Below are 23,813 nucleotides of genomic sequence, written 5' to 3'. Positions count from 1 at the left end.
TTATGGGCAAAGTAATATACTTCTGTTCAGATAGCCAAGTAGCTATTAAAGTTCTCGCCTCGCCAACTCAAGGTCGAAGCTAGTAATCGCATGTCGAACTCAAATTGAGGAACTGAATTCAGTTAATACTTAATATGGGTACCTGGCCATTCTTCCATAGCTGGAAACGGCTGATGAGTTAACTCGTAATGGAGCACCACTTGACTTTATTGGTCCTGAGGCAGCTATTCCAATATCCAAGTGGTGGGTGAAGCTTTTTATCAACTCTTGGGCTGTCACTCAGCACAAATGGCATTGGAGTCTCCAATGCCATTTGTGCTGACTTGGAGTAGTCTGGATTCATGTCATCAAACAAAATTGTACATCCGGGAGCCATCTCCGGTAGTAGCAAGCTATTTAGCTAATCTGTCTAAACAGAATTGCAGTGTCTTAGTCTATGCCTTGGCAGGTCACTGCGACTGAACTATCACATGGCAAATATCTAACGCGTTGAATCATCTGTTTGTGTTAGTTGAGAATCCGATTATGGAACTTCTTATCATCTGCCCAGTCTATGCACAATTGCGCTTCCAAATATTTGGTAAACACTTACTTAGTGAAATTGACTTCAGAAACCTGAAGGTAAGGAGCTATAAGCTCTTGTACGCTTAAGCGTTGTATGCCCTCTTCAAGGGCCCTTTTCCAAACATTCCCTTTGTTCTCCCATCCACATCCCTTTCCTTTTTGTTCACTTCCTCTTCCGTCAGGTGTGTGATGAAAAAGGCTGTGAAGGCGATGGCACAAATCTCCCAAATTGAGGTGAACGTGCCCCTGGAGCCGACGTTCTGGTACCTGATACATCCTTGCGTTGATTGGCTGCCTGTCAATAACGCGTTGGCCCATCTTGCCCAACATAGTCGGTTCCCAGTCCGTTGGTGCTGCCACAGCTTTAGGAGAATGTAGCCGCTCGATGCCCGCTTCTCCACACTTTCTGTCCTGTCCCTCACAAATGAGATACACATTTCTGCATAACTCGAGAACTAATCAAGCAAATGGAACCAAGTGCAAAGCGCGCCGAGTAAAAGTTAGTCATTCATGAAAATTTAGCACCACTGTGACTCATAATATGAAAAACCAGAGTTATGTATGAGAAGGCCGCTTTTTTATCTTAATTTGTTCGGTAAAGCTATCTTTCTAAAATAATTTATTGTCATAAATAAACGTCACCATCCATAAAACTACAAAAAAGAAAAAAAAAGCCATATCACATCCATACCATTACCAGATGGGAAACCTAAAAATTCGGCAACAATTTCAATTGGATGCTTACCAAAACGAGATCGCTTCGGATTTTACTGCTTTTTCACATGCTGTGCGTTGCGACAACAACCAAAACCATCCTGAAAGAGTGATTGTTATAAGGATGAGTAAAAAATTCATTCTGTTGCTGCTGTTTCATGAATAAGTTGAAAACTATAAACATAGTCATAACTTTTGACCTTCGCTCCATTACTGTGCTGCTGCTGCTGCTGACCAAATTGCACCTGAGACCTCAGCCGGGGACTGTCGGTTTCCTGTTATATTTAATTAACATCTACAACACAACTCGACCACCAGAAGTGTACCCCGTGTTACAAGCAAATACAATCCACCAGAATGAGTCACCTTTGTCCTACGACAACACTTTGTGTCAATGCATCAGAACCCGTAAATGACTCGCCTAGATGAGCTATCCGAGCTAAGAAACATTCCACCATAAAATCATTTAGTGCCACATCTCCCTTTTCTCGCCCAGCACTGCAACTCTAACTAAAATGATCCCATAAAACCATTATTGCTTCACCTGCCACAGTGGAGCCGAGCATTTCAAAGCATAGATAAATTCATAAAACTGAAATTTGTTCATTAAGAATTAAGACGGATAAAAAGCTTAATACGCATAATTGATCCTTCCAAAAAACAGGCTAGATCTTTGCTTACGGCGCATTAGTTAACAAAAACGCAAGTTCTGACAAAAACTGTCCACTCTTTCAATATTGAACATCTGCATAAAGTTTAGACAGTGTCAAATAAAATAACACAATGGCAATTTATTACTAATGAGACCACTGTGCTCGCCAACTACATTCTAATCCGTCGCGACTTGCGGTATCTGTCCAAGTGTTTTATATTTTCAATTTACTCATATTTTCCCCCTATGCGTTTCATTCTTTTTTACAGATAACAGCGCCCAAGGTTCCCCGTACTTTTCAACCAGCTGCTGCCGAGAATCATCTGAGTCGCCGTTTGTAGCAACTCGAACACACGGAGATGCAGCATCGCTGACCAAGACAACGAACCATACCGAGCAACAGGAGACCAAAGTGCACACCGTACCACATATCCAGTGTGATAGATTTTTTTGTTCTATTGGGTAGTAAACAAGCCAAAGTGTGCAGACATCTCCGGGGAAGAGTGATGTCACGATTGCCAGTGTAGTGTGGCTGTTGGGAGCGCGTGCGGGAATAAAAAAGTTTACAACGAAATTCGGTCAAACATGACCGTCAGAACAGTGGGAATTTGTTTTGGAGTGAATTAATCAATAGTTTAGTATTGAGATAGAAGTGAAAACGACGAATTTTACGTGTGCATGGTGAAGTGCATTTAGTCATAGCCAGGAAGTCTACGGTGAGGTGTTAGAAGTTAGAAAAAATCAACGCAGAAGAAAGAGGAGTTTTGGAGATCATTTGTTCTCGCCGATAAGCAATCGCCCTCTCATCTCACATCAACCACCACAATGAATTTACGACATCAGGAAACGTTTTGTATCATACTTTTGCTAAGTACCATCAGTATTACCTTCGGGCAGGACTTCCAGTTTGCCAATGAAAAAGAGGAGGATGAAGTTCAGGTAAGCCTAGAATTATTTTTTATTTTGATTGATTTCTTATGAGACTCACAACTATTGGTATAGTTGCTCCACTATAGGTACAAGGCAGTCAATTATACCATGGAAAAAAGATGTTTTCAGTAGTTTTTTAAGCGAAATCTGAGGGAAAGTTGGATTTGAAAGCATATTTATAGCACGATGCATCAGCCGAAGCCATCGTAAAGTGTATAATTATGAAAAGGTCATTAAACACAGACAAACAGACGTAACACTGATAAAGTTCCCATCGTCCATGCTCCAAACTGATTACTCGTTTCACACCTAGGGCGCGCATCATATACCTTTAGCACTGGTTCATTTATGATTTGTTGTCAGTAGTAAGAGAGGCGCATCCACGTTCCGAGTCGTGGGTAGGACAAATAAGAAATGCCGATTTGGGCAACAATTCTGGTATTAACAGTAGCATTAAGCGATTCGCAGGTGTTACAAGGCACTCTCAGTCGAGATCTGTCCTGGCCCCGTTCTTGTTAATGCTGGAGGAAAAAGAATGGACACCTATACTTAATAAAGGAGCAGAGAACTCTACGTCCTCCCATCGGTGCCACGGGAGGTTTTGAAACTGTTGTGTGCAAGCTGTAACATTAGTCATCGTTTTGGTAGTACGTGAAACACAGAAAGAACTAAGGCATACAGAACAGGAAAGAGCGAGCCTGTGATCGAACCCATGATCTCCTGCTCATAGGAAGAAGCGATAGCCGCTATACCACCGATCATGTCTCCGACTCGGGCCAATTTGGTATTGAGAAATCGATGCAAATTTTACCTGTTCTGCCGCTGAAAGCATAACTGTACCATGTTGATATGAAATCCATTTCAAAATGGAAAAGTTATGCTTGCATTATAATCTATTCTAAAAATAATCAGAACTTGAAAAGTTCTTGCGGTCTGAATAATATGATAAAATTTCCTCGATTTTTAGGAGAAATATTGCTTTTCCATTATCGATTATAGAATATATTTACAACCTTCCAGAAGAAGTCACCGGTCATAGAAATTAAAAACCCAAATTAATCCACCTGGCGTTGGTGGTGCCTTTCTCGCGCATTATAAAAATTAGAAAAACATAATATAAGAGAGGCCAAATTTGCACTTCAGGGGTATAGATTTTACTTTTTCCTTCAATTTATGTCCATTTGCGTCATTTGAGTGCATTGCAGCGGTTTCTGTAAATATTTTTTTCGATTTTCAATTTTTCAAAATTTGGCAAGAAACAATGTTTTTTTAATAACTCTGGAACGCAATAGCCGATAGAACTAATTTTCAATAGGAAGAAACTGGACCGCAATCCGCGTCGATTGCAACTTGTTCCGTGCAAATTGGATAATGCTAAGTACCAAAAGTGTGTCTCACATTTTTGTACACACACATACACACACATACATACACACATACAGACATCACCTCAATTCGTCGAGCTGAGTCGATTGGTATATAACACTATGAGTCTCCGAGCCTTCTATCAAAAGTTCGGTTTTGGAGTGATCCTATAGCCTTTACGTATCCAGTTTTCCGCGAGCGGTAATGGCCGCCAGCTGGCCTGCGGGTCAGTCTCTGATTTGACGTTTCTGGAGGTCAACTGCACCCACCGCTCCGAGCATTTTGACCAATGTTGCATATAAGAAGGTGCTGATTCAATGAATTCAAGCCTTCTTTTATACCACATTGATCAAAATGCTCGAATGGTGGGTACAGTTGACCTCCAGAAACTTCAAATCAGAGACTAACCCGCAGGCAAGCTGGCGGCCATTACCCTTCATAACTGGATACTTTGTATACAAAGGCAAAAAATCTTTGGTTTCAATAAATTATTTCTAACTGCTAGGATTTCATATTACCTCCAGGTTTTAGCGATACAAAACAAACTATCAAAAAATCGCATGATTTGTCAAAAAATCTGTTTTTGGAGCTCAGAACCCTTTAAGAGCGGTCTTCGGTATGTTTCTGGTTCCTCAGATTTCAATAGACCTTTTGAGGTTTGAATTTTCCATAGCCTTTTAACAATCCATTCAATAGTGCTCTATCATAACTTCTAAAATATTTAATTAATCGCATTTGCAGATTACCACAACTTCCATTTCATCTCTGAAAAGCCTAAACATCCTTGAGCGCTTTAGGGATTTTAAAGTGCCTGAAGTCCTAAACAGCAATCAGTAGTCTATTGCTTTTGGATCCCAAAAACATCTATGATTATTGTTTTGGACTCTGATTAACTTAAAATCATCTTCTACTAACACACAAATTCTTGCCATCCAATGACTTCATATGTTCTTACCACAATCATGGGTAGGACAATGCTTTGACTGTCCCACCCAGGAAAATTCATGCGTAGGACATGTCCTACCTGTCCCACCCACTCCCGGCGCCACTAGTAAGAACTATAATTGGAGACGTTAATCAGTCAAGAGATAAATCAATATAAAAAAATGTCAGGTAGTTTCAAATATTGCAAAATCTGAATTGCATTTTATCGTCTATAAATTGTTTAGTAATTTATTCAAAACGTCTCTAGGAATTCTTTGAAATGTTTTTTTCAAAAACTTCCAATTCCTGGAATTCCTAAGAATATCCGAAGAAATGGGTAAACTGTAATCGCAACATTTGAAAGGGGAGGGGGTTCTAACGAACAATTTCAGAGTTAAATCCAGGTTTTACTACTGCCCAGAATTCTTTAGATGTTCTCAAGGATTCCTTGGGAATTAACTTCTGACTTCTGACAAATTTCCACCGAATTTTTTTTCTAACATTCTAGGAGAAAATTTCAGGAATTTCCTTTGAGATTTCTAACAAAATTTCCGAAGGTACTCCTGAAGAAATTTTTGGCATTCCTAAATATTTTTTTTGAACATTCCTCCAAAAATTCTTCCAGAATTTTATCCAAGAATTACTCCAGAAAATCCAGAAATTCGTTTGGAAATTCCTCATGACATTTCTTTGAAAATTCAAAAAAGGAAATCTGAGAAAGTTTCGAAAATTTCTTCGGAAATTCCTTCATGAATTTTTGAAATTTCTTCAGAAATCACCTTGTTCGATGCGCACCTCGCCTTCTTGTGCCCATCAAATCGTTGTCGAGAACCATTTTCTCCGACATTCTAGCTAAGTTCCTGTCCCACCGCAGTCGCGGTGTGAACGATTCATGGTTCTTCCAGCAGCTCATGCAACTCGTGGTTCATTCGCCTCCTCCACGTACCGTCCGCCATTTGCACCCCACCATAGATGGTAAAACTGATTTTGATTACTAAGGTTGAAATCCTTTGTGTCGTTTTAACGGTTAAAATAACAAAATCTACAACAGAAAAATCTTGAAAACTGTTTTGCCGTCGATGAGAGCAAATTGAAAACTGATTTTGATGTTGGTTTTTGATAACGAAATAAGTAATTAGTTGAATATCAAACTGATATCAAAATAAATATTCAATCACGAAGACCAAAATCTGGAACCAAATTATGATTTCAATTTGATGTCGATTTCAAAATATGTTGCTATTTGTCCACATTATGTTGTCAGACATTGATCGGGTATCAAACTAACTAGACCCACGAGGGGGATAAGTACCATGTAAAAAACCGCGTTCATTCGAAAATCCTTGTAAAAACCCGTGTTCGAAGCTCCCTGTAAAAAACCTCGTTGATTTGAAAACCCGTGTAAAAAACCCATCGAAAAATTTTGTAAGTCCTTTTCAATGGAAAATAATTTACTGATAAGTGAAAAGTTCCTCATTCTATTTGATTGACAAAAACTTAGAAACTGGGTATTGCCGGAATGAGCTCGATGAGTGGAAGCTGGAAATCAGTGATTGGCGCCATTTTAGACCTGTGCTTTACCGCCGATGATTTTCTTCGCCGTTTGCGCCGTAAAAAACTAATCAGCATGCAGTCGTTTGAAATTGAACAATTATGCAGCATTTATTCTCATTTCCTTGAAATCGATTAATCGAAATCATTGGATGGCTACATATTCCCAATTAATGCTTGAAGATGATTTCTAACTAAAAATGCGAAATACGTCGCATAAATATAAAAATAATTCCAATAACTTTTGTTTTTTTCCTTGCGTTAATGGAAATTGGTGTTTGAGGTATTCTTTTGTAGAACTTCCGGAGGAATTCCTTTGAGGAACTTCCGAAAGAATTTCTTTGAAGAACTTCCGGAGGAAATCCTTTGAAGAACTTCCGGAGGAATTCCTTCAAGGCAACGGTTCTCAACCTGGGGTACATGTACCCCTGGGAGTACCTTCGCTGGCCCCAGGGTACCTCGGATAAAAATGCATAATGGCGGACGTATTACAATTCTAATCGGAGCTTATTGATAAAGTTTTGATAATTGTGATTTTTTTATTTCAAAACTTTGTCTCTTCAACTAGAACAAAATACGAAGGGCTGCAGAACAATAGATCAAATGGATAAATGTTGAACGAGAAAATTTAAAAAATCTTTAATGTAATCTATCTGATCTAAACAAAATGTTCAATAATATGTTAGAAACATGCTTTTGAACTAAAATCTAGAATCTAAAGGTTTGGAAGCCTCCGTTTGAGATGCATGTAGGCTTTTTTCAAAAAAAAGGTCAGTTGCTTCGTTGCAAGAGGTTTAGAAGCATCTTTTAACGCTTAACGGAAGCCGTCTTCAGAGCAGCACGAATGCCTCCTTTCAAGATGTTCAGAAGCCTTCTTTCGAAAGGTTAGAAAGTTTCCTTTATAGAGACCTGTGTCTCCTTGCAAGAGGCCCGGATGCCTCGTTTTAAGAGAGTCGGAAGCCTTCTTTCAAAAAGCTCGGAAGCCTCCTTCCAAGAGGCTCGGAAGGTTCTTTTCAAAAGGCTTCTTTTAAGAGGCTCGGAAGCCTTCTTTCAAGAGGCTCGGAAGCCTCCTTTCAAAGGGCTCGGAAGCCTCCTTTCAAGAGGCTCGGAAGCCTCCTTTCAAGAGGCTCGGAAGCCTCCTTTCAAGAGGCTCAGAAGCCTCCTTCCAAGAGGCTCGGAAGCCTCCATTCAAGAGCCTCGGAAGCCTCCATTCAAGAGCCTCGGAAGCCTCCTTTCAAGAGGCTCGGCGGCCTCTTCTCAAGAGACTTGGAATCCTCCTTATAAGAGGCTCGGAAGCATCTTTTCAAGATGCTCGGAGCCTCTTTTCAAAAGGCTCGGAAGCCTCCTTTCAAGAGGCTCAGAGCCTCCTTTCAAGAGGCTCAGAGCCTCCTTTCAAGAGGCTCAGAAAGCCTCCTTTCAAGAGGCTCGGAAGCCTCCCATCAAGAGGCTCAGAAGTCTCCTTTCAAAAGGCTCGGAAGCCTCCTCTCAAGAGGCCCGGACGCCTGCTTTCAAGAGGCCCGGAAGCCTTTTAAGAGTCTCGAAAACCTACTTTCAAGTGAATCGGAAGCCTCCCTTCAAGAAGCTCGACTTCTTACAAGAGGATTGAAAGCATATTATCAAAAGGTTCAGAAGCACCCTTTCAAACTGCAAAGGAAGCCTCATTTTAATGGACTCAAAGCTGCTATTCAAAAGATTCGAAAGCCTCTCTACAAAAGGCTAAGAAGCCTCTTATCAAGAGCTGCGGAAGCCTACTTTCAAGAGATTCAGGAGCTCCTTCCAAGAGGCTCGGAAGCCTCCCTTGAAGGAGCTCGGAATTATTATTTCAAGAGACTTGAAACCTACTTTCAAAAGGGGGTACCTCAATTAATGCAAAAGTTTGAAGGGGTACCTCTCAAGGAAAAGGTTGAGACCCACTGCTTTAAGGAACTCCTGTACGATTTTTTTTAACGCCCGAAGGAAATTCTGGAGGAACTCCCGGAAGAATTTGTGAAGGAATTTCCAGAGGAATTTGTAGAAGAACTTACGGAGGGATTTCTGGAGAAACTCATTGAGGCTTTCCTGATGGAACTTCTGGAGAATTTCCTGGAGGAACTTCCGGAGGATTTCCTGGAGGATCTTCCGGAGGATTTCCTGGAGGAACTTCGGGAGGATTTCCTGGAGGAACTTCGGGAGGATTTTCTGGAGGAACTTCAGAGGATTTCCTAGAGGAACTGTCGAAGGATTTCCTGGAGGAACTTCCGGAGGATTTCCTGAATGAACTATCGGAGGAATTCATGGATGAACTTCCAGAGGAATTCCCAGAAGAACTTCTGGAGGAATTCCTGAAGGAACTTCCGGAGGAATTCCTGGAGAAACTTTCGAAAGAATACTTGGAGGAACTTCCGAAGGAATTCCTGGAATATCTTCCAGAGAAATTCCTGGAGGTACTTCCGGAAGAATTCCCGGAGGATCTTCCGGAGGAATTCCTGGAGAAACTTCCGGAGGAATTAGTGGAGGAACTTCCAGAAGAATTCCTGGAAGAACTTCCGAAGGAATTCCTGTAATACCGTCCGGAGGAATTCCTGGAAGAACTTTGGAGTAATTCTTTTGAGCAACTTTCGGAGCAAATCCTTTGAGGGACTTCCGGAGAAATTCCTATGACGAACTTCTGGAGGATTTTCTCTGAGGAACTTCCGGGAAAATTCCTTTGAGGAACTTCCGGAGCAAGTCCTATGAGAAATATTCGAAGGAATTTCTTTGAGGAAATTCCGGAGGAATTGCTTTGAGGAACTTCCGGAGACATTACTTTGAGGAACTTCCGGAGGAATTCCTTTGAGGATCTTCCGGAGGAATTGTTTCCAGGATCTTCCGGAGGAATTACTTTGAAGAACTTCCGAAGAAATTCTCAACAAAGAATTTAAGCTGAAAAAGTTAGTTTTAGCTTAAGAAGACTAGGTATTTTTGGTTTAATAAGCACTCTATCAGTTTCCAATGTTTGTTGGGTTCCTTCGAAGAACTTTAGGAGGAATTCCTTTGAGGAACTTAAGGAGGAATTGCTTTGAGGAACTTCTGGAGGAATTTCTTTGTGGAACTTATGGAGGAATTGCTTTGAGGAACTTCTGGAGGAATTTCTTTGAGGAACACTAGGAAGAATCTCTGGAGGAACTCTTGGAATGGTTTTCGGCCGATGGCACAGAGTTTTGTTTTAGTACTGTCCGGATTTTCAAACGAATTCCCGAAGGAAATTCTTCAGAAGTTCCTGAAGGAATTTTTGCAGGAGTATTTGATATACTTTTCGAAGGAATTCCTGTAGAAATTTGGAAGTTCTTTTGTGGATTCTTTTATTTATTCTTTTAGAAATTTCTTCAACAATTCCTTCAGAAATTCGTTTAGAATTTTTTTTCGATAATCTATTCAGGCTGCTTTTCACAAATTTCATCAAGAGTTCATTTGGAAATTCCTCCTGAAATTCATTTAGTAATTTTCCCAGGAATTCTTTCAGGAACTTCTCCAGTAATAATGTTTATAATTCCTCGGTAGTTCCTAAGAACATTCTTCGAGGGATTCTTTTATAAAATCTCCCGAAAGGCCTTTTTGAATTTCTCCTGAAATTTCTTTGGTAAAGCAATATAAAATTCTATCCAAAATTCCTGTAGAAATTATTCCGGAAATTTTGTTGAAAAAATTCTTACGGGAAATTATTGAATGGAAATTCCAAAGGATTACCCAGAGGACTTTCGATAAAAATTTCTGAATGAACTCTCAAAAAAAATTTAAAAAAAAATATTTCTGAGAGCTTCTTAATGATTTTCTGAAAAGATTCTCGAAAAAACTCAATGGAAATTCCGAAAAAAAAAATTCAAAACAATCTCCAAAGGACTAAAGAAATTTATGGAATAGTTGCTAAAAACCCAGAGGTATTACCGAAAGAATTCCTAAAAGAATTTCCGAAAGATCTCATAGAGTCTGTTCTGAAGTAATTGAGAAGATTTCTTGAGAAATTACTAAAAGAATTCCTAAAATATATTCCAAAAAAATCATCAAATCAATTTTTCAAGAAACTTCTAAAAGAATTTCCAAAGGTATTCTTGAAGAAATTCCAAAAGGATTTATCTTAAAGGAATCTCCGAAGATATTCCCAAAATAATTTTCGTAAGTACGATGAAATTTCCGAAGGATTTTCTAAAAGAATTTCTGAAGAAATTCCTAAAATAATTCGTTGAAGAATTTCCGAATGCATTTTCACAATTATCTTATAATTCTTTCTTTGCATTTTCGAATGTCTTGAGGAATATCTGTTTATATCTTCGAAGTTATTTCCGGTGGATTTTATGAATAAATCACTGGAAGAAATTTCAAAAGAATTCTTGGAAGATTATTCAAAGAAATTCTTGCAGATACTTAAGAATGTCGGAAATTCTTTCAGGATTTGGTTTGGAATTTTTTCGGAAGTTCTTTTACAAAATCTTCAAAATTTCCTTCGGAAATTCCTCTAGAGATTCATTCGAGAATTTTCTTACGAATTATTTTAAGAAACGGGAATTATTTTAGAAATTCCTTTGGTAAATCTTTTAAAAATTCCTTTGTGAGCCATTTGTTTTGTGGTCCTACGGAAAACTATGGAAATTGTTTCAGGAAAACCTTCCGAAATTCCTTTTGTGATTTTTTTTTAAATTGCTGCGGAAATTGAATTAGGAGCTCAATTTTTTCAACAACTTTTTTTTACAAATATTTTAGGGATTTGCTGAAATAAATTCCCCTTCAGTTATTCCCCTTCAGTTACTCTTCCAAAACTCTATTTGCAACTTCTTGCAAATCCTTTGAAATTTCTATAACGGAATTTCTCCAGGAATTCTTCCGAAAATTCCTTTAGGCTTTCCTTCGGACATTCCTCATTTTTTTATCTTTGCACGTTCCAGAGCAATTATAAAAATTGGCGTAAAATCTTTTTTTTTTTCTCTGATCAATTTTTGGCGTATATAATTAAATTTCGTTACGTGCCCCAGCCTAACTCCGCCAGCACTAGCGCCTTCTGTTGACATTGTCGTTCTAAACAACATTTCGAGCAACATGCACGCGAGATGGTGATAAAGTAACTGGGCGATGTATTTTTCAGGAAATTCTTCTAACTGTTACGTCTATTTGTCTGTGCCTATACTGTCATTCAGGCAGGATTCAAAACGGATAAATCTTCTGGTTTATCCTTTCACAAAGCAACCCTTAACCATCCCTCCTTTATTTTATTTCTATATTATATTAATTATCTTTATATAACGTACTTCCATTTCATTTGAGGAATTTCACTTGTATCATTACCATTAACAATCCATCACAATGCTAAAACTGTCAGCAACAGATGCCATGGGCACATCTTGGTCAGACTCGAAGTGAGAAGAAAAAAGTTTTTAAATATCTATCTAACTTTATGCTAATCCAATTCACTTCACAGCTGCTTTGGCAGCATCCTCCCACCGAGTTATGTTGAAATTTTCCATAATACTCTTTTCACAAGTCAAAATCCACCAAATCAGTTTAATTGATTTACAAATCGTTTCCATCCGTCGGCGTCCATCGTCGTCGTCGTCCGTCGTTATCGTTCCTATTTCACGCTATGATTAACTTTTCCTCAGTATGTCTTTCATCTGGTCAGAGCGTCTTTTCACTAAGGCGTGAAACTTGTCTCAAAAAATTAACATGGTAGTTCATTACCATATTTATTTATAACAAAAATTATTATTAGATTATTATTATTATTAATATGATTAATGCGAAATGAAGTTACCCACCACATTCTGAGTTGTTGTTAACTTGGCATTTAGTTCAGTTGAGCAGAACTCCGTTCATCTTATTCCCAAAGATAGATCACTCCAAAACATTGCTCAGTAAGACAACGCACAATAAGTTCGAAATCAAATTTCTGCGTGCTACACAGCTTTGGTCTGCGTTTGGCACACCGGATGACGGAACCAAAACGCAAGTCAGATAAACTGCGAAGAATTTGATTGGCATTCCGATAATTGAATTCCAAACTCTGACTGCTTTGTGCTTTGGAAATGATTTGTTTGGTTCCTATGAATATTTTAATTCTACCTTTTAGCAAGTTACAGTTTCGGGTATCTTGTAACTATAAAAACTCATATCAATTGATTGATAAGTGTCTTATATTTTTGGTACTTGTTTTATTAAAATTGTTCTCCCATGATGAAAACTTACAACTTGCTTAAAATTTGATAATTTTTACCCATGTTTTTAAGTTTTTCCTCAGAACTATGTATTGATATCCCATCACTACACTGCGCACAAATTAAGAAACCCACTAATTATCATCAATTATTATTTGTTTCGACACGATTAATTCCGAGTTTTACATCGAGTCGATGCGCTTCTTCCACTTCCCGGGCGACCAACTGGAACTCGTCATCGTAACCAGATACGTACCTCTGTTCCGTAGGCTTTCTTGCGGGAGGTTCCATCGATGCTCAACCATAAAGTGCGTTAAGATATTCAAATTTATTCCAGATGCCTCGGGACGGTGACACAACATCGCCAGTTGCCCTGGCTCTGCCCTGTAATCGACGTATTTTTAATAACGGTACTCGATCGCCGTCGCTGACAGCTTTCTCACCCTCGGGGTCAGTTTTGTGTTCCGTCGACGTAAGAAAATCCCTTTTATAATGCCGAAAATTGATATCAGATTCGGCGTAGCGATTTCATTAGTGGTAGCTCGGTGAAAAATCAATATGAAAATTATAAATGTCCCAAAAATGATTATTCTTGAATCACCCGTTCAGAAGACGAGTTAGGGTAACGGTACCAATAGTGGAGGTATTTGTAGATCTACAAATGAAAATATTTTTTTTTTAAATCGATGATCATGAAAAATTTACAGCTTAAATATCTGAAGTTTACAATGGATCGATCAATGAAACAACTACCAGGAACTACCAGTACTTAATTGTGAAAAATCTCATGAAAAACCCCACTACCTCCACTAACGGTATGGTTACCTTAGTACTATTTCATTCAATACTATATATTATTACTTGGCAAACAGAACTATTATTTATTTGCTCGTTGATTTTTTTTTTCATGTGTCTGTCAAATGTCTTCGAAAATACTTTCTGTTTCATTTGACAAGTAGGATATTTTTTTTGTAAAAACCTACATGAATGTTTGTTTTTCGGTCATTTACTTAGTGTTATGTTATAAACAGAGATAAAACGTCTCATGGCAGTGAGAAACAACACTTGCCGTTTATTATATAATCTCAGATTATATACAGCAAATATTCAATTGATTTGAAACCATCGAAGTAGGCCTAATGCGAACCACAAACGACAGTCACATTATCAGCAATCAAAGCGATTGAGCAATGTGTCGACATCCACATAAGGGCGGTTCCTTCATCATTGCTGCTGCCTAGAAAATACTTGAGAAAAAGTAAAAACATGGAATTTTGTCGTGGCACTTACAAAGTAAATTAACTCTATTTTGTGATCCAATATCAATGCACCATATTTTTACTTTTCAAATAGTTACTAATTTCGGTTGTCGGCACTCAAACATGGTCGGTTTTCGTCTGTCGGCACCCCATTTTCCAAGGGAAATATCAAAACAAATCAAAGTTTATTGTCAAGTTTTATGCTGTTAGCCACGACACGAGCAAAAATAACAAGTTTTGAACATTCTGTTAGATTTGTATAATGTACTTAAAGGTATTTAATTTCCCTGCTATTTCCATAATAACACATAACATTTTTAGCCATAACGCCCCTAGTTTGCCTTTTTTTCCTTTTCAGTGGATTGTTTTAGGGTGCCGACAAACGACCACCTTCTTCTAAACGTTATAAAATCAGCAGTCAAACAAATTATTATTAAACAAATTATAATAGATAGAATAAATCAAATCTCTTCACCAGTTATCAGCTTATGCTTCAAATATCACGATTTTATGCAATTGGACGAAAGATATTAACCAAAAACAAAAGAGTGCCGACAACCACCCACCTTCCCCTATTTTTCTTTTCTTTGGGCCATGTTATTTTTAAATTACCGTTACCATCTATTACAGTGCGGTGCATTCGTTTAGCCGCACTTCAAAATAATATACGTTTGCTTTTCGTTTCAGTGCCAGAAATCTAATTATGTATACATATAGTTGTGAGATCCTCCAAAATATGTTAACCAACTCCTTCCGACAGCTTATACTGATATTTGTAGGCAGTACATTTCAGTTTGACGTGTTTTCTGCTTCCGGGGCGTTGCAAACGTTTAGACGCAGCAATTTTTTTTCGCAAATTTTCTTTAAAATTTGATACATATATTGTAAAAGTTTTCATTACTTCACAGTTAAAGTAAGTGTTATTTTTGTAAAACATGCCATTGATTTTGTTTTCATCAGATATGGGAAATGCAAGAACACGATTGGAAGAGGTCGAATAAGGCCAAATCCGGATTTTGGCTGGTTCAGTTCAATCTAATCGGGAAATTGCTCAAAAGATCAACAGATCAGAGATGGTTGAGGAGAATTATCTGAAAAATCCCGATAAATATGGTCGTATGGCACGTACCAAGGGGAATTCCAAATTGTCACTTAGGCAAAAGGACCAAATTCGGCACGAAGCTATCAAAAATCATTTGAGCTGCCGCCAGATCATCACCAAGTTCGATCTCCCAGTGCACAAAAGTGCACCGTTAGTCGCGTACTGAATGCGTCATCCCACATAAAATGGACAAAACCCAAATCGAAACCGAAACTTACACTTCAGCACAAAGCCAATCGGTTAAAATTTGCCCAGAACCACATGCACTGAACTAATGAATGGATCTGATGAAAAACAAAATCAACTTGGATGGTCCTGATTGCTATGGCTATACTGGCACGATTTGAAGTATGAAGAGGTCGTCCGATCTAAGAGAAATTTTGGAGGAGGGACGGTAATGGTATGGGGTGCATTTTCCTGCTATTCTAAGCTTCCTGATCTGCTGGATATCTACGAGAATGAACTCCGACATCTTACTTGCGAGCTCCTGGAAGACGTTTTGATCACCTTTTTGGAGGGAATTATGCGGATGATTATGTTGTGTTTCAGCAGGCATAATGTCTCGAATCCACGTATCTCGTCAATCAAAAGCGTGGTTTGAAGAAGAAACGTCCGAATTTGGATGGCCTGTTTGCAGTCCGATTGTACCCTATCGAATTTTAGAATAATGGTTTCAAAGGTTTAGCTATTTAATGGACGCTGTCTAATACCGTGATGGACCTGAAAGGATGCATAAAGGAATGCTGAGAAAATCGAGAAGAGCAAACGTTCCAGAACCTTTGTTAACCTCAAATACCCCAAGCGTATCTTTGAAGTCATCAAAAAACAAGGAGAGGGTCCAATACCAGAAAGGTACTGAAGGAAAACAGTTAGCATGAAAAATTGACCAATTATTTTATGAAATATGCGTTTTTAACGAGTGCGGCTAAAGCTTTTTTTTTTTTCAAGATATAAAGTTTTTAATGAGATCTGCTTTTGAAGAAACTATGTTATTTGTTTAGATTTCAGAAGATAAATAAACTAAATAAAAACTTAATTCACCGAGTGGTGACACTGCCTTTCTCGCATTTAGCCAAGACACCAACCTTATATGGCCCTTACATAGTTCAATTCCATTTTCTTAATAACTTTTAAACGCAATGGTCGATCGTTACTCAAATTCAATAGTGATCAACTTCAGGGTTTGGTCCCCCTTCGAATGCAAGAATCATTGTGAGAAAATCGGTTAAGAATTACTATATGAAAAAGTGGCTAATGTTTTTGGTTTCTCATTACACACACACACATACACACGGACAGACAGACATTTGTTCAGCTCGACGAGCTGAGTAGATTGGTATATAACATCATGGGGTCTCTGAGACTTCTATAAAAAGTTCGATTTTTGGGTGAAAATGATAGCCTTCGCTCGGTACAACTTTTTGTTGTACGAAGGGCAAAACAGAAATGAAGTGGACTCAGTTTTCTTTTCAAATGAAAACATAGCCATATGTTGGTGCGGCTAAACGAATGAGACGCACTGTATATGAAAGTAGCATCACTTCAATCTGTTACCATAGACTGTGGTTTACGACTAATCACCATTGCTAATGCTATCGTAATACATTATCTGACAACCTAGTACTTTTCTAGTTCTTCGTCATAAATCATCAACAGGGAGAGCTGGGCAACCTATTTATGAAAGATACAAAAACCTCTAAGCCCTCTCGTAAGAATCAAAGATTTTTGAAAACTTTGTGAGGAAATGTAAGACAGATTAAGGGACAGAATAGAAAACGGACGAAAATGAGATTCAACCAACTGACGAAGACAAAGATTTTGTTTTTTAGCTCTATTAAACTTTCACCGAAATGAACGATAGCCACTCAACCACCAACTTTGCAAATAACTAGTGCGTGGTAGAGCGTTCACGTTAGTGTTGTTCATCATTCATCTTTAGTAGATGGGACACACATTGCATCCGCTCCTCTGGCAGAATGTTCTCGTCCAAAATCGTGGTAATTATACAGTGCAGTGCAGTGCTTTTGCAGTGCAGAGGTTTTTTTTAAGGCTTTTAACTTATGTCCCGCTCAGGTTCGATAAACTCTAAATCATCCGCTTTTTTACAAAAAAATAAAACAGTCGCGCAGGCTTCCACTGTCGCGTCGGTTGTCGAGGAGCGGCTCTAATGCAGAATAAATGGAAGAATGTTCTGTGAAAATGGTTCTGTGAAAATGATTTCAAATATGGTGACTCTCGGTGCTGTCAGCTCTCCCATGAACTGCTGTATTTGGGATTGGTACCGCACAGAGACATTTGAGAAATTGACAAACGATGTTCTGTGCTACGCCCCTACCACCTAATGGACAAAGGTAGACGCGTAGCACTCCGAGAAGTAACTGGGGTCCTGCGTGTAGAAGTTTCAGGTGGTAGTGTTTCAGAATCATCCAGTAAGACTGTAATCTCACATCTCATCCACCGTCGAAAGGCGTGGTTTATTCCTGGTCCAGTGCTTAAACTTCATCGTTCCGGATCTTCCACAGTATACTGTATACAGTATAGAATACTGTATGCAGTACAGATGCAGCAATCACAACGGAAAATATCATCATGTAGATATATCTACATGATAATCTTTTCCGTTGTGATTGCTGCATCTTACTAATCAACCACGGTGGAGGTTGCTGATGGCTTGTGACCGCAAATGTGACCTTTGAGTGGTCTTGTTGTGTAGGGGTTATAACGCCTATCTAGATTATTGATCAACTAAAACCTCAGTTAATCGGTGCTTGCCAAGCAAGTCAAGTCTAATGTTTTGACAGCTGGTCCAGGGTAAATTACCCCCGCCACACTTCTTCTTCTTCTTCAATGGCTCTACATTCCAACTGGAATTTAGCCTGCTTTTCAAAGTATTCTATAGCATTACAAGAAACATCTGGCAGCACGGAATCCTAAAACCTCACTTTGACGTCATCTCGTTGAGCTCCTTGCATAGTTCCCGTGCGGCATTCTCCTTTTCTGCGCATGTGATAACGTCATCCATATACCTACGTATCCAGTTGGGTTGCATTTCAAGTCATTGGATATTCTCTTTCTTCATCAACTGCAAGCTGATTCAACGCGCGCATTGCAAGACAAGGCGTCGACTTTGCCCCATACGTCACAGTATTGAGCTCGTGTACGCCTACGGGACCTTTCGGATCGAAACGGCACAAAATGCATTGGAGTATTATAGTTCCGGTCTACCTGTTGTACTTCGAAAATTTGCCGGAACATGTTCGCTACATCGGCCACGAACATGAATCGTCTTACACGACTTAGTAGCATGGCTCACTGCAAGTCCTCCATGAGCTAATGACTGGCATTCTTCACCAATTTTCATTCAATGCCTTGGAGCCGCCAGAAAACAGTGTCCAGTGACTCCCCCAATCTGGAATTTAGCTATTGGGAGAAAAAAGAGATCGTCTGTTCCCTCTAGATGTGTCAAGACATTTCAGATCTGTTCAAATCTCATCTGGAGTAAACTGAGACCATGGTACGCTGATGTTGTGTCGCGTCGGACAGTATATGCTTTGCTGATAACATTTTCGAACTACGCTCTCTAGAAGCTTGAACGTTGTACACATAGTTTTCGAAGGCACCAGCTCGGATTCAAGTCTGTCTCTATAAGAAACGTTCTTTATTAGGAAGCATCGGTTCCGAAACTTGCGTTGTAACGCAATTCAACAGTCCACCAAGGTTGTTTATAATCATACTTTGAATCTCTTTTCTTCCGAGGAACGCGAAGGTTGATAACTTCGAAGAGAAATCCATGGAAGATCGATAATTTTCCGTCATCTGTATCGTAAAGGGACGAACCCTGGACGAACCCATTGATATCGTCGCCGAAGCCACCACATGAAAGATGGCAGATTGAAGTCGCTGATAGGAACCATGTATCTCTATACTGGAGTTTGACGGAAAATACAGAACAATTACAAAAAGCGAGCTGAGCTTAGAGAGGTAAACTGAAAGAGGCGGTTAATGTATTTTTATGGCTTGTTAGCTAGGACGATGTACGGAGAGGCTTGAAGTTCTCTAATTACATTGTGGCTGGACTCACGTAAAACGTCAGTTAGTGAGCAGATCCTACTAAAAGTGTACACTGGACCAGGAAGACTAAATTTCGATGACCGGAGTGGCTCGACTGTGCTTCAAGGCCAGAGACAAGTGGACGACTCAATGTTGCGTTTACCAGTTCGTTATCAGTGTAATGCATAGCGAAGTCAAATTACTGATTAACTTATTCAAATTCAAATTATTGCTGTGTTGAACAATCCATTTTTTTTTTTCAAGTTTGTCCTTCTGATAAGCTCAAGCGTGTATAACACTTTACAGAGCCACGGACAGTCGATAGTCGATACTCCAGCAAAAGTGACTCGCTCCAATAAGTTGATCATATCAACGCATGAGATCAGGGGCTTCGATTACTCTACATAGTTTACAACCAATGTTCATTCGCTGTCTGTCGATAGAACTTCAAATCGAAGGGCATCGGTCTCCAATGTAGCTCATGTATATTGCGCGTCGTTATTTCTCATTCGGATCAGTTTTAGATCATTCCGAGATTATGTTTCCTTAACAACTTTAACAACTTTTACATTTCCAAGTTAAAATTTGTCTTGAAAATTTCAGAGGCAGCGCTGATCAACTCCACTGCATGTTCCCTTGACTGACAGCTTGCAGAAACTTGCAGAAAAACTTAGACTACAGTTTAAGCTTTTGTAGACACCCAGGCTACTGTTACTTTTGGACTTGAGAATCGTCTGTTCTATTCTCATGACTGTGTTGCGGTGAGACGGTCGGAGATAACAGCCGGCACATTAGGTTCACGTGTCGCTTGAACACTACACGAATTCCTGCGCTTTGTGTCTATTATAAAACTACTTATAAACGAACTACACTGGCAAAGATCGAGAACTTCTAATAATACGTGTTTTTTGTTATTAACGTGTTTTTTGTTATTCGCCGATATTACTTAAAGCTGCGGATTTCCACATTACAGTACGTTTGATTCTTCTTCTTATTATTGGCATTACATCCCCACACTGCACTGCACACTTCGAAAAAGTCATGTAATTTTAGATGCCTCGATACTGACACCCACGAGCATCATTATTGATGAATGTGAAACTAGGTTCACTTTTAAATTTACACGGCTGTATTATTGAAACAAAAATGATAAAGTACCAGACGGGAATCGACCATTGGTTCGCTGCGTGGAGCCACACACCAAAAAATTAATAATCTTACAGGTGACGATAGGCTCGTCTCGCAGCTTTGTGTTCATTAAGCACTTCCACAGTTATTAACTGCGAGTTTTCTAAGCCAGGTTTCCATTTGTTCATTCGTATATCATGAGGCTAACACGATGATACTTTTATGCCCAGGAATTCGAAAATTGCCTAGAACGGCACCGTAAATCGAACCCAGCCACCCTCAGCATGGTCACACTATGTAGCCACGCGTCTTACCGCACGGCTAAGGAGGGCCCCATTTTTGATGTACATTACTTATTGGTGTTTCCTTTTGTGATATGAAAATCTATTTTATTTTTATTTTCGGGCGATATAAATTTTTCGTTTCTGAAAACTGCTGAAAAGCTATCAACTATAAACTTCTTTTTAAATAATTTCCGATTCCGGCTTTCAATAGTTTTACATTTCCAATAATCTCTACAAGATTCATGGCGACCATTTAAAACATAAAAACCTATTTGGCTTAGATTTTATGATTGAAAAAAAATCTCTCTTAGCGAGAAATCGTTCTACTCCAAAACTAATTTCTGTTTTCTAGGTGCCGTTTACATTTTACCTCGTATTAATTGCTACTTTATTTTCATTCTTCCTCCTTCCAGCCAATGCCAGCGACCGAATCATTGGACGTAGTTAGTAAAACACAACCCATCAAATCAATTTATTCTAAGGTAAGTGATACGACATCTCTATTTGTAATTTACTGCTTTAAGTTGTACCTTCTTTTGTGTGGGTGTCCTGCTCTTCCCGTCCAGACGTTCTATGAACTGTGTAGATGTTTAACAATTTATGAACCACGGCTCCGACGAGGCCGACATACGACACGGTGACAAGGGCGCCATCAGCTAAATCAAAAGAATGTGAACCTGCACGTGAACAAAAAGCTACACCATACATCGTGGCCCACCTGAACAATGATTAATCACCTTTTCTGATCCTTGCTGGGTCACGGCATCCAGGCGATCTATTATCCTTTCGGTTCTGTTATTTACCTACCTGCGTATTTCGGAATATAAATTGATTTATTTGGTGAATGGGCAATTCTGGAATTCTTTCATATCAGAAAACTCTTTAAGCCTTTCTATGGTGTCTATTAGGTACCATCAAATTTTGCACCTTCTAACCTTCTTTGACTTATTCTTCTTCTTCTTCTTCAATGGCTCTACATTCCCACTGAAACTTTTGCCTGCTTTCAACATTTTCTCAGTTATTAATTGAAAACTTTTCTATGACCGCCATTGCATAATTATGTATATTGTACATATGTCAAATACAATGAAAACACTCTAAATTAGAAATAGGAATCTGGATAAGCTGATAATTTTCTAAAAATCTCAACCAGCTTCTTGAATATAAGAGTTTAGATATCCTGATTCACTATTGTAATTAGAGTTGACAGATACGTATTTCGACCTGAACAGTAAGGCCGTCTTCAGTGTCTCGTACTTGACTCGACTTATCGACTAAAGTCGAGCCAAGTACGAGACACTGAAAACGGCCTTACTGTTGAGGTCGAAATACGTATCTGTCAAGATACAATTAAGTGGTGGAATCCACTGGGATTGTACAAACTCGTCTTATGACAAGTGAAGACATTCCACTAAAAAGCTCAAAATAATTTTCCTCACCAAACTGTTTGTTTTTTTTGCACCGTCGTCGTAGCATCTAGTCTCAAAACAATAAACAGTAGAATTTTTTTTTCTTGTTTTTGCAAAGCCAGCAAAATATCTTCCAATCAATGACGACAGCGACAATCTTTTTCTGTATTTTGAAGTTTCTTTTTCAACAACTTACGAATCTACCTAATTGAGGGATCAAGTTTACCAAGCAATTGATTAAAATTTAATTCTTATGGAACAGCAAAAAACGGAAAAACACATCTTTAGGAACCCTACATTTACTATTCAACCAGGTCACGCAAAAAATGAGCAATGTCTCCTTTTTTCGTTTCAGGAAAAAGCACAATGCCCACCATCTCAAAGCAGAATCATGCTGTCGTTGGTGCTCCGATCCCACAGCTGGGACGAGGTCGTCGAGAAGAAACGCCAGAAAGCCATCAACAAACTGTCCAAGTTCTTCCTGATACCGAAGGTAAGTGTCTCAAAGCTGTTATAACTACCTACTGAGAAGAGTTTTCTATTCTGGACAATAGGCTGCTATATAAGTCGCTTTAAGAAATCACTTCTATTCGTTTCTCTTTGCAAATATGAGTACCCCTTTTGAAAAAAATCCAAAATAAGAAACGAACTATTTAGCGGTTTACTGCCTATGATCGCATATCAGTCCCATCTTTGTTGGATTTTCTATTCTTCTACATTCCAACTGGAACTTGGCCTGCTTTTCAACTTGGTATTCTATTAGAATTTCCTCAGTTATTAATTCAAATCTGCCCGACATTGTATGAGTATGTATCTTGTGTGGCAAGTACAATGGATACACTATGCTCAGGGTGTCGGGAAAGTTTCCAACCCGAAAACATCCCAGACCGGACCGAGAATCGAACTCGCCAACTCCGGATTGCTAATCATACGCCTTTGTTCGCAAGGCTACTGGATTTTCTATTCTTATGGGACAAATATGCGGTTGATTGCAGTTTAGTCTTCCTGAGCATTACCATCACACTAAAATCTCACTCATTGATATTGAGATTAATATTTCCAGCACAACACTATCTTTTTCATCGAAGTTTGAATTCGCTAAAACTGCACAACTTTTCTTTAAAAAAAATAATGACCTTCTTTATCGTGAGCATAATTTAATTGAACGTTGTGAAGTGATTTGAGGTTTAATTTTTATTGATTCACTCCCAAACATATAACTAAACTTTTTCCTATATCCATCTGTTTACTAGTCTCGTCTAAATTGATGTGATCGTGACAAAGATTCCTCGCAACCCCGTCTTTCGATAATGTGATAATTATCGACGAAGATGATAGTTCCAGGCGGTAACCAAACGAATTAATGTCCCACAACAAAGCGAATGGGCTTTGACACGCACGCGTGCCTCCACTAATGGATCCCAGCTATTAATCAAATGATAAAACGTAATCCAATTTTTGATAGGGCAGCTTTTCTTCTCAACAAATGTGTTGTTCCACTGTCTCTATGCTTCGTCTAAACCTGGGAATGTCAACGGAAGAAACCGCTTCGTGACCAAGCGCCCTCTGATTTGCATTCCATGCCAGGTTATATCTTTGTTATTAAGTCTTCGTTGTAGAGGACTGGACAGTGGCCGTGTATGACATACAAAAGCAGCTGTCATGAGCGTCGGATTCAATGAATTAATGAAGAAACAAATTCAACGACGGATCTAATTAT

The 23,813-nt window shown here is 38.9% G+C and overlaps 1 protein-coding gene across 3 annotated transcripts in view; it reads left to right on the top strand.

Moving 5' to 3' along the window:
• Positions 1–23,813, top strand: part of LOC134211398 (uncharacterized) — a 368,779-nt gene that overhangs the window by 278,964 nt on the left and 66,002 nt on the right. For all 3 annotated transcript variants that reach the window (XM_062688211.1, XM_062688212.1, XM_062688210.1), the window contains exons 2-4: positions 2,200–2,869; positions 21,098–21,166; positions 22,449–22,586. In XM_062688211.1, the coding sequence (XP_062544195.1) occupies positions 2,756–2,869; positions 21,098–21,166; positions 22,449–22,586 (321 nt within the window). In that variant the 5' untranslated portion in view covers positions 2,200–2,755. The remainder of the gene's footprint in view (positions 1–2,199; positions 2,870–21,097; positions 21,167–22,448; positions 22,587–23,813) is intronic.

The sequence above is a fragment of the Armigeres subalbatus genome, chromosome 2, assembly GCF_024139115.2.
Source record: "Armigeres subalbatus isolate Guangzhou_Male chromosome 2, GZ_Asu_2, whole genome shotgun sequence".
Classification (NCBI taxonomy): domain Eukaryota; kingdom Metazoa; phylum Arthropoda; class Insecta; order Diptera; family Culicidae; genus Armigeres; species Armigeres subalbatus.
This window is presented reverse-complemented; position numbering and strand designations above follow the sequence as displayed.